The sequence below is a fragment of the Protomyctophum parallelum genome (genome assembly GCF_964188405.1).
Source record: "Protomyctophum parallelum genome assembly, chromosome: 16".
Lineage (NCBI taxonomy): Eukaryota > Metazoa > Chordata > Actinopteri > Myctophiformes > Myctophidae > Protomyctophum > Protomyctophum parallelum.
Genome location: NC_139711.1, coordinates 6,940,926 through 6,952,866, shown reverse-complemented (window position 1 = coordinate 6,952,866; position 11,941 = coordinate 6,940,926). Strand labels below are relative to the sequence as shown.

The following is an 11,941-nucleotide window of genomic DNA, read 5'->3' as shown; positions in this document are numbered from 1 at the left end:
TCTCTCACTAGCCTCGGAGACCACAGGCGTTTCGTTTTCACAAGAAAAGGAGAAGCCTGCAGGGCAAACGAGCCACATTTCCTGGTAGGAGTGAGTGGGAGTGAATAACAGTGAGGAGGGGCGTCCCTCCAAATTTGGTGACGTCAGTGTTCTCCGCTGTTTTCTATACCGGGGGAGGGGAGGGGAACTAATAGGATCCACCCGCCCCTCTATACCAGAAATCACGCTGGCTGGGTCAGGCTAAGCTCTCACTAAACGTTAAGGCGTTCCGAGAATAATAATAATAATTCAGTCAGGTGGTATGATAATCAAGTCCTGTTAAGGCGGTCTGGTTGAGTTAGAGTTTGGATTTCTGCATCAATGACATCATCTTCTCCATTTTAATGGCCATCGTCATGTCGCCCTTGATTCTCAGCTTCCCAGACATGAACGCCATCATCGGCTTCAGTTTCCCGGCAAACATTTTGCTGAAGTCGGACGAGTCCATCGTCATGACGACGTCTTCTTGGACCGACGGCTCGCCCTGTCCAGCCGCTCCCGAACCGTTCTTCAGGTCAATGTACCAGACGCCCTCATGCTCACCAGAAAGTACAAACTTGTACACTCCCTGAGTGGACTTCACCACATCAGCATTAAGGACTCCTCTGATGACATTGAACGTGGCTTCTATGGGACCTCCTGTAGAACTCCCACTGCTGCCAGTTTGACTACTACTGGGTGGCTTGAAAGCCGGGGTAGCCCCATGTTGCTCCATCTGTTTGGCCAATCCCTCGGGCTCCTCATCCAGGAAGAAATCCGGCAACAGCGGTTGACCAGGCTCCACGGCATACGGATCGAAGTCGACCACGCCCTCCTGCCGGAGGAGCGTCTCGTCGATGACGAAGTTTCCAGTATATGAGGTGGGCTTCGACAGGATGGCATACGCCGCGTCGGACACGATGTCTACCGTGCGACATTGCTTCCCTATGCCGGACCCGCCCAGCATGTCCATGGCCGCCGTCTGGATGGCGGTCTTCGGCCAGAGCGCGTTGACGGCAATTTGACCCCTGAACTCCTCTGCCATCCCCAGGACGCACATGGACATGCCGTATTTGGCCATGGTGTACGCTGTGTGGTTCCTAAACCAGACGGGGTTGAGGTTCAGAGGAGGAGACAGGTTCAGGATGTGAGGTGTTCTGCTGCTCTTCAAGAGTTGAGGAATGCAGAGCTTGGATGTTAAGTAGGTGCCTCGCAGGTTGATTCCCAACATGAGGTCAACTTTCTTCATCGGAGTCTCTATCGTTCCAGTCAAGTGGATTGCACTGGCGTTGTTCACCAGGATGTCAATGCCTCCAAACTTCTGGACGGCCTGTTTGACAGCGGCACTGATTTGTTCCTCGTCGCGCACGTCGACGACGCACGGCAACGCCCGACCCCCGGCGGCCTCGATCTCCCGCGCTGCAGTATAAATGGTTCCAGGAAGCTTTGGATGCGCGTCCGCCGTCTTGGCGGCGATGACAACATTGGCGCCGTCCTTCGCTGCCTTCAGAGCGATTGCTTTACCGATGCCTCTGCTAGCACCAGTAATGAACAGAGTGACACCTGACAGTTTACCAGTGTTTTGCAACATTTTCGAAACTTCCAACCTTCCCCTTTGTGGAACGAGACGAAAACTTCAGTTTTTTTTTTATTGTTATTATTTAGTAATTTGAGTCAATAAAAAGAAAAAGCTGCAAGCTTCCTTTCATACTGTATGTGAATATTCCGATAAATGGAGTTTTGTGTCAGGCATGCTCAAATATGGAGTCAGTGTATGATGTCATATTGATCATGCAACATACTCCATATATGGGTATTTGCTGATTTATAAATAGTTTTGGGAGATCCGCTGATCCAACTCACTTCCCCACTTGGCGCATCACGTCCTCGGGTCCTTGCCGATACACCTGGACCACCATCGAACAGCTTGACAGCAACTGACACAGAGTATTTGAAAATCAAGTCGTCTCTTTATACACCTCGGCAGGCGAAGATGGCGGACGCACAAACCGAGAGGGCTTACCAGAAGCAGCCCATAATCTTCCAGAACAAAAAGCCTGTTCTGGCCACTGAAGGCAAGGAGGCAAAGGAAAAGCTCCCTCGCTACCATAAAAACGTTGGGCTTGGCTTCAAGACCCCAAGAGAGGCTATTGAAGGCACTTACATTGACAAGAAATGCCCATTCACCGGAAATGTCTCCATCCGTGGGCGTATCCTCTCTGGTGTGGTGACCAAAATGAAGATGCAGAGGACCGTTGTTATCCGACGTGACTACCTGCACTACATTCGCAAATACAACAGATTTGAGAAGAGGCACAGGAATATATCTGTCCACCTGTCACCCGCCTTCAGAGACGTCACAGTCGGAGACATCGTAATCGTCGGAGAGTGTCGCCCTCTCAGCAAGACGGTGCGGTTCAACGTGCTGAAAGTAACAAAGGCAGCTGGAGCCAAGAAGCAATTCCAGAAGTTCTAAAATGTTGCTTTTAGCTGACTTTTGTAAAATAAATCACACCCGTGTGAAGTGAGGGGCGCTCTTATCATCTTTACAACATCGAGGAGGGAATTCGGTATAGCTAACTATAAATCTAACTCATGTTGCTATGATTAGGTGATGTAATGATGATGTAAAACAAACGGTGACAAAACAAACATTAAATTCTCTTTATTGTTAATGGGATTTTTAAAACAAACATTGAACTAAAAACAAACATTAAACCTGTATAGGAAGGGCTAGCGCCCATCAATTATAAAAATGTTCTGTAAAAAAATCACACCCGTGTGAAGTGAGGGGCGCTCTTATCATCGTACATCATCATGATGTAACACGTCGATTTGCTCGTCTACATATGACGTAAATTCTCCATTCATTGCCAATGGCATTTAATGTTTATGTTAGGACAAAAATCAAGTCTTAGACTTTTTGACACCTCACTCGACAATACATTTTTCCGAAACAGCAACCCCCAACTAAGTGTCTTAACAATTATGTCCAATCACTCCTCTGACTCAGGTGTGCTAAATGAGGGCCAATGACATCTTGTTGAATTAATGTCTGGAGCAGATGACAGTCAGAGGGAGCTCAATGAGGCCATGATGCTTTGCCGTAAGCACCATTGACACCATTCCATCAGAATGGTTCGATCTGGATGTCATTGGTATGCTCAATGCCTAAGAGCATGCTGGGAATACATTAAGAGCTGCGTGCGTGCAGCCATCACCGATTATGAGAATACATGATCCCCTGGAGAAGGACAATAATATTGGCATTAAACACCTTGAGATTCCGTCGGTTTTTAATATATCTTAAATTATGTCAGGAAAAACACTGGGACATCACACAAAATCCACTGTCAGTGTATAATGCTATCTCATAAAGCTACAGATCCCTCCAACAATATTGACACTGGGAGCAGGCAAGCAAATGTCAGCCCCTATAACATTTGAAATGCTTAACGTAACCAATTTCTACCTGTCAATCAACCTGGGAATAATGACGGGTGGCTGGGGATCAATACGCAGCAATTGAATTTGTTCTACGCCCAAACATGTCTCTTTCTATACTATAAAAGTCTGTCAAATGTCACCATGCCCTGAGCCACCACTGGAGTAGAGAGTAATTTTATTTCCACTTCTGGTAAGTTCTGGAAGGAGAAACCTTATGCTTCTTTTAGCATGGCAACATTAGGTATTTGCTTGGTTTCTAGATATAACAAAACACTTCCACTCAAGCAGTGAAGAAAGATATGTTTTAGCCAGGTAATACACAATATTTTAATTATCGCATTGTGCCGATTATAAGACGACCCCCATTTTTCAAGACTCATTCGTGGAACAAGAACATTGAAGACAATATAGTCTAGTCCCCGATTATAATACGACCCCGTTTATTAGGATATTTCCATTGGAAAAATACGTAGTCTTTCAGCACAATAGGGTTCTTGGCCTTTAGAGCGTCGCAGTCCCGCCCCCTCGAGAGACCCGGAAAAGAAATCCCCATTAACTTTCCTCATAGACTTTTCAGAAAGTATTTATTTAAAGACGTTTACGCCACGGACAAAGCCAACTCTTGTCGTGACAAATCATGAACAAATAATTAGAAAGAAGAAGAAAACGGCAGGTTACAACACTTTTTTTGTTGTTTTCTTCTTTCTTCTTCTTTGTAATTATTTGTTTGGTCCAAAATATTGTGTTTGTTGTCATGATTTGTCACAACAAGAGTTGGCTTTGTACGACGCTTATAAGGTCTTTAAATAAATACGTTTTGAAATGTCTATAGGAAAAATGCATTGGAAACAATTTCCTGGGCCTGGCGTCGTCATGAAAGGGGGCGGGACTGCGACGCTCTATAGGGAATGCGGATGCAAAGTTGCACGCCAATCAGACACTGTGTTCATGAATTGTAGCATTTTGTGCAAAACACACCCTTCCCGCAAACTTAGCCAATAGAGCATAGATAGCAGTGGCAGCCATTTTGTGGTACTACCAATAGAAAGCCCATTCATTTTTCATGTACAGAAATCAGCCTAATCGCTAATGGTTCAGTTTTTGAGTTGTTCATGATAAATTAGCAGAAAACATGCAGATTTTTACTTTACACCGGCCCCGTTGTCAGTGTCATTGTAGTGGAAGATAAGAGGAATAGCTGAGTGTGGTGTCTCGCTGTCTCTCACCTCATTTACAATCCAGCTGCCCTCTGCCTCACATAATCAATTAAAAGATGGCGGTGGAGCTGAGAAGGATCCCTACCAGTCACATCAAAAGAGGGGAGATGCTTTTGAAGAGTTGCTTCATCCTTGAGAGAGTTCTCCCTGAGAAACACAAGGACACAGCCAGTCCCTGATAGATGTGGTTTGGCCTGCTTCAAGGTCCTGTCGAGTACAGATCAGATTGCAATGTGGCGTTGTGCTACATTTCACTGCCCAGCTCTCCATGGAGACAACATGCACGCGCACGCACACACACACACACACACACACACAGAGGCCAATAAAGTGAACAGTTTGGGGGATGTTGCAGTTTGGTACATTTGTCTTATTGCCCATCCAAGGGTATTTGCTCAGATTTATTATTGTTTATGCAGCTTTGCTGACTGAGTGACTATTCTATCATTTCAAATATGCAAATGCCACATTAAAATGTTAAATGTTAATGAATATGCATAACCCGTTGTATGCATTGTCGGACTACCCATTGTACCCATGTCTGTCTGGTCCCTTTTATGTTCATATGAGATCTCTGTATCTGTCTGTCTTTGTCCCCTTTATGCTCATATATGGAGATCCTTGATGTCATCAGCATATACTGTGTATACTGTACAGGTATGGACAATGCACTCCTGCATGTTCACACAGGCAGATGCAAAAGATACAAAGATGTGAAGCTACACGGCGTGTATTTGTAGCGTTGTATTTGTATCTGAAGTTGAAACCACGAACCAGGACGTCTTTGTAGCTTTTGCAGCAGCTACAAACGTCCGATGCATCTTTGCATCTGCATGTCGCTGGCTTCCATTGACAATGACTGGTAGACTGTATCTTTGCATCTGCCCGTGTAAACTCCTAACTCCTAACTCATATGCACTAAGATTGAAGTCGATGAATTTGGGATATCCAAAATATGACATGGTTTTCTTCTAACACGAGTTAGTACTTTGCATGTTCTGTCTTACCATAGTGTTTTTAGTTTTTTTGAAAGATTTTTTTGCCTTTATTGATGCGTATATATTTTCTACGTCCGGAGGCAAGAGGCAAACTTGAAACATTATTGTACTGTAATTTAAAACACAGCCAAATCAAATCATGGTACATACAGTACGTGTTCAATCAATTATTCAATCAAAGCAAACAGCACAAACAATATTAATTTGCCTCTTCTACAAAAATGTAAGTTTAAGTTACAGTCGCATGTTGCCATTCTCTTGTAGGCCTACTTGTATTATTTCCTTTAGTCTATGATTATTTCCCACCACGGAGTACCCTTGCATCTCGGAGGACAGGCAAGACGGGCAGTGTCGGTAGGCCAAACAGAGGCAGGCTGGGCGTTACCATGTCTATGCTCGGACGTAGAATAGATTTATTGATGGACACAGGAGGGGATCGTGCCCCTCAAAAATGTATGGTCGGCCCGGACGGTTAGCTCAACCGTCCGGACGGTGTGCCGCGGCTTCGACTCCCGAGCCCGATGGCCTTCACCGCCAGTCACTCCCCATCTCTCTCCCCCTCTCCTGTCTAATTACTGTACCCTATCAATAAAGGCAAAAAACTGCAAAACATATCTAAAAATAAATAAATAAATAAAGATGGGCAATATATACTAATAGCTAGACCGTTTTTGCCTATAATGCCATGCCCAAAATAGGGGTGTCAATGTTACAGTGCGTAGTTAAATGCCCTCACGCAGGGAATCGATCCCCTATAACCCTGACAGTGTACTGCTGCTATAGGTGAAGGGAGCGGTACACAGGCCACTCGGTGGTCTGAATCTGTGCAAATGAGTCGGCAGTCGGACACCGACTGAAGACTGGTTTTATAGTGTGACAGCTGTGCCGGCAGTATTGATTACCAGGCAGTGCGGATATGGCCCGGACAATATTTTTTTATGAAGTGAAGAATTCTGGGTCTGTATGGCTGGCGCCACATGGAAACATGCAGGGCGTCCACTGGCCGCTGCTGAGGAGGTATCGCTGTGCCCGATTCACATCCGAGTGCCCGCCGTTGGCATTATCTGATACGCCGTCGGCAGTAAAACGTTCCGTTCTGTCTGCAACCAGATATATTGTTAATGGCCCACCCCTGAATTGACATGTCTGTATGGGAAGTTGTCACTGGGGTTCGGAAGAGTTTTTAAAAAGAAAATTGATAACTCAATAAAATGCAGATCCGGGGGGCCATTAATATCATAAATGTTACATATCTGGGCAGCTGTGGTACTAAAGCAATGAGAAGTACTCATTTATGAGTGACCCCCGGGCAATAGAAGACTGGCTGAGACTCAGTTGTGTGGTCATCATCAGAACAGGTGGCCGGAGTTGATTTTGGAAAGAAGACAAGCAAAATGGAGGGCGTGGAAACACGGGCAGAGATGTAAAACAATCTCTCCACAGAACAGAGGATAATTATAATTTTATGGGTGTGTATGGGATGTATGGGATGCAAACATGTCGGCCATCATTCATTTTCAATGCATGAGAAAATATGTTTCAGCCATGATAAATCAACACCAGCCGCCTCTGTCTGTGTGTGTGTGTGTGTGTGTGTGTGTGTGTGTGTGTGTGTGTGTGTGTGTGTGTGTGTGTGTGTGTGTGTGTGTGTGTGTGTGTGTGTGTGTGTGTTTCTGTGTGTGTGAATTCTGTGTGTCAGTGGGTGGGTGGATGCGTGTACGAGTGGCTTGCTGTGTGAGTGCGTGCCAGCATCGATGACACAATAGCGTAGCTGGCGTCTGGCTGCAGCGGAGCTATGCAGAAGTTGTAGGTTGTTTTGCTGATCCCTCCCTGTCAGTGTCACAACAAGAGTCATCAATCATCAGCCAGAACCAAGCCGGAGGAGGAGGGCCACCCTGCCCTGCCGGGCCCCCCCTGAAAACACACCACCACACACCCTGATGGCAGGATAAATATACACATGTGACGTGAGCTCTAAAAACAACCCCTCGTGGATCAGGTAATGTCTGAGATTAGCGCCGTGGGTCGGTTGATGCTGTTAATATTATGGACATGGAAAATGGATATTGTGCCTCCTGCACATTTTGTTCATTTAAAATATAGATTTGTAGATTTGTTTTTTTTGTTTTTTGGCAGATGTGGAAGCATATTTTCAAGACGTGATAGATGAGAGATTCTTCCTGATTCATTACTCTATAACAGACAGGAGAGGGCTAGTTATGCACACTGTCTGTTTAATGTACATACATAGAGTCCACTGTCTGAATGCATGTGTCTAATATGTAGTGTCTGAATGGATGTTGTGCATGTCTAATGTAGACTGTCTAAAATAAATGAATGCTGTGTCGGCCTTGGAGAGGTTGTACGGCAACACATTTTTAGAAAGCATTCACACATACCACAGCACCATGTACATGTACCAGTAAGTTTGCAGCATCAAGTTACCACAATATTATTGTCCATGTCCACGAGATAATCTTATACCGCACATCATGTACTGACAAGATATATACGGTATGTTTGGTTGGAAATGAAACATTGTTATTGTACATTAAAGAGAATGCAGAAGAGGAAGCAAAATGAACACAGTTACGTCCAGTCAGACTATCTGTGCTGTACCAGGTGTTCTGTACAACTATTGCCTCTGACATTTGCTATCATTTAAACACATCTGGTTTGAATGTCCATTCTCCACAGAGAGAGAGAGAGAGAGAGAGATTGACTCAGGGTTGTTGAAGGGTTATGAGGGCTGGTATCCCAGAAGAATCTTTTTTTCTTTTTCTTTTTTTTCACATTTACATAAAGCAATTTTTCTGTGGCAAGGGTTTTTGTCATGTTTTTTATTTTTATTTCTCTTTACCACAAAATAATTTCATCCCTGTGTTGTTTGGGGGGGAGAAACCACACCAGTGCATTGCTGTGAAATGAGTCGTCCTATCAGCCTGGTGTGTCTCTCCTCTCCTCTCCTCTCCTCTCCTCTCCTCTCTTCTCTCCTCTCCTCTGGATTGTGCCACTGTCGAGAAGGCTGTTGACAGAAGTAGACACAGGCAAACATATGTTCTTCTCAAAATACAGGCAGCGGGGTGCGTGCGCGCGCTCGCTCGCGTATGTGTGTGTGTGTGTGGGTGTGGGAGGGGGGTGTTGTTTCGAAAGTTGCTCCTATTATCCCAGCAGTGTGTCAGGACAGCCTGCTGTTGTTTGACGAGTGGTTGTCTGTGCTGTCTCTTGGTCTCTGCTCAAACTGTCAAAGTCAACTGATTGAAACCAGCTCTGGACTCACACGTGCACATACTCGCACTGTAAACATGCACGCACACACACATACATAGTGTAGGGTGGTGACGATTACATGCAGTATAGGACTAATGTTAATGTCTTTTAAAAAGATGAGAAGATGGAAGCCAAGAGGGAGGCAGTTAGGGCCCAACCGATGTGGATTTTTGTGACCGATACGATAATCAATTTTAGAAAGGGGACAATCACTGATAACCGATACTGTATGCCGAGACTGATAGTGAATTTTTGAGCTGGAATGAAAACAGGCCTTTTTCTGTGTGGATTGTGCAAAGAATTTTACCGATTATGATTATGTAAACTAAGGTACAGTGACAGTAGTACAGACAGCTTTATTTAACCAGTGAAAACCACATTGAGACTGAAGTCTCTTTTACAAGTGTGAACTGGCCAAGAGAAGAGGCAAAATAAGTGACACAGCTCTGCCAGTAACAATAAATACAAGACAATAACAGGACAAACATGATGCAACGCTCATAAATACAGTACCCACTACCGAAGAAGCTCAAAGGGAGAACATATATATTTTAAAAAGAGTAGTTTGGACTCGGAGTGACACAGACACACTACACTACTACTGTACCAGCACCATTGGCATCACCGTTTGGCACAGAGAAAATAGGCTGAGTTACATCGGTATATAATATGACACATATCGGTAGACATTTCACTGATACGATATGACCCGATGAGGCCATATCGTGTGGAGGCAGTGTGTGGGCAGAGACAGACAGTATAGGAAAGCTGAGACGGAGACCGTGAGGCAGACCATAAAGCTGACCATATAAAGCTGAAATGGAGACAGTGAGACAGTGGGCGGCGGCGGTGGCTCAGGGGTAGAGTGGCCGGATGGGAACCGCAAGGTTCCCAGTTTGAATCTGGGCTCCCCCAGAGTTAAAGTTGAAGTGTCCTTGAGCAAGACACTGAACCCCTAATGAGCATCCCGATGAGCAGGTTGGTGGGTTTCATCTGTCATCTGTGTCTAAACTGTATGTGTGTGTGTGAATGGGTGAATGTAATGCACAATCTACGTGAAGCGCCTTGGATAAAGGCGCTATATAAATGTACCATTCACAGTGTAGGAGAGACAGACGATAGAAAAGCTTGGAAGGAGACAATGTAGGAGAGATAGACTATAGTTGTCACTACAATACTTTAAACAGTTGTCATGTTGCACACATGCCTAAAATTGCTGATATTCGCACCGCTCTCATTGAAAACAATGTATTTCAAACTCCAGCTTGTCACTCTCCAGAGCTGCATGAACAGCGCTCAAGTGCTGTTTTCTGCCCCCTCAATGACGCCACTCCTCGTCTACACCACTCTGTCTTGTGGGACTCAGTTCTTGACCCGCAGGGTTCCATGTAGATCGTATAACCGCACCATCACTGAACATTACAATTTACAACTGTAAATTGTAAGTAACCAATCGGCACATAATAATGATAATATACTGTAAATCATGCTAATTTCATTGAACTGAATCCCCACAATCTGAAAGTAATCAGATTACATCACTGGGACATATAGTCATGAAACAGTGTTTACATGATGAAAGTTGTGACCTCCACCCAAGCCCACCCCTGAATCCTGAACCCAATACACACACGTCACATACTGTACACGCTCTTGCACGAGCACGTGCACACACACACACACACACACACACACACACACACACACACACACACACACACACACACACACACACACACACACACACACACACACACACAATACCCCATCCCCTACACACATGCACATGTACTGTACACACATGCAAAAACACACACCATTTCCAATACCCTCCCTTCCACACACACACACACACACACACACACACATGTACAGTACAGTACAGTACAGTACAGTACAGTACAGTACAGTACAGTACAGTACAGTACAGTACAGTACAGTACAGTACAGTACAGTACAGTACAGTACAGTACAGTACAGTACAGTACAGTACAGTACAGTACAGTACAGTACAGTACAGACACACACCACCACTACCACGACACATGGTACGCAGAGAATCCTGTCACCACAGAATGACAAACCAAATATTTGGGCATGGCGATATCACCATGTTAGGCCTCATTACCATAGTCTGAAGTCTCAAATGTACTTTCAAAGTCTCCACAATCCCTTTTCATTTGATCTGCCAGTATGCAGAGTCTGTCCCCCAACTGCCACGGCCATGCCAAAGCAATTTGTCTCTTATATTGCATTTGGAAGCCAATATGTTTTAATTACGGAAATATATACGCATAAACAACACCATAAATAATCCTCTTTCCCCACCCATGACAACGGAATTTCATCAGATCCTTTTTTCTCAGTTCTGTGGCATACATTCTGCTCCGACTAAATCAGTTTAAGCCTCCCTGTTGGAAGAGGAAGAGAGTTTGGTTTCTAGTTGAAACTGCACAGAACACGCCTGTATATACTCACCGCATTGCTTGTTCCCAGTCTTTTATACGATAGGTGAGTGTGTCTCCGGTAGATCTTTCTAACACACATAATGTGCGTACAGTAGCAAACCTGTTTCCTAACTGCACCTCTTCTCTAGGAAGAAGAAAAAACAATCCCGTGTCTTTGGGTGAAGAGGATTTAACATTTTCTGTGTTTTGACCACAAGGAGGGATAATGCAGGACCAATTACGGTTAATAGTTGTAGATGTAGTGGTCTACAGTATATATAATAGGATTTCAATTACATTTGTGATTTTACATTGGTGTATTCTACTCATGATCAGATAAGAAGTTACTGCTTGGCCCGGACCGCTGGCCTTGTGGTCCTGGCAGCTATAGGCTCACAAAGTAGCCTGACAGGGCATGCATATATCCCATTCTGACCTGAGATCAGATTCATACGAGTTTTCCACTGGACACACACTGGTCTGATCAACCCATTCTGACCTGAGATCAGATTCTAAAAATGTCAGTCGTTCTTTGATTTTTCAA

General features: G+C 44.6%; 2 protein-coding genes across 2 annotated transcripts; one reads left to right on the top strand and one right to left on the bottom strand.

Moving 5' to 3' along the window:
* Positions 1 to 337: 337 nt before the first annotated feature.
* LOC310872903 (hydroxysteroid dehydrogenase-like protein 2) lies at positions 338 to 1,609 on the bottom strand (the record flags this gene model as incomplete). Its single annotated transcript, XM_083785086.1, has 1 exon — positions 338 to 1,609. The coding sequence occupies one exon, from the start codon at positions 1,607 to 1,609 to the stop codon at positions 338 to 340; it is 1,272 nt and encodes a 423-aa protein (XP_083641212.1).
* Positions 1,610 to 2,003: 394 nt separating this feature from the next.
* On the top strand, positions 2,004 to 2,507 carry LOC310873163 (small ribosomal subunit protein uS17-like). The gene has a single exon (XM_083785487.1). It carries the CDS (start codon positions 2,012 to 2,014, stop codon positions 2,492 to 2,494), a length of 483 nt encoding a protein of 160 aa, XP_083641613.1. The 5' UTR covers positions 2,004 to 2,011; the 3' UTR covers positions 2,495 to 2,507.
* Positions 2,508 to 11,941: the final 9,434 nt, after the last annotated feature.

What these genes read in the sequence shown, in the direction of transcription:
- LOC310873163 (XM_083785487.1), top strand. Translation starts at nt 2,012, where the DNA reads ATGGCGGACGCACAAACCGAGAGGGCTTACCAGAAGCAGCCCATAATC.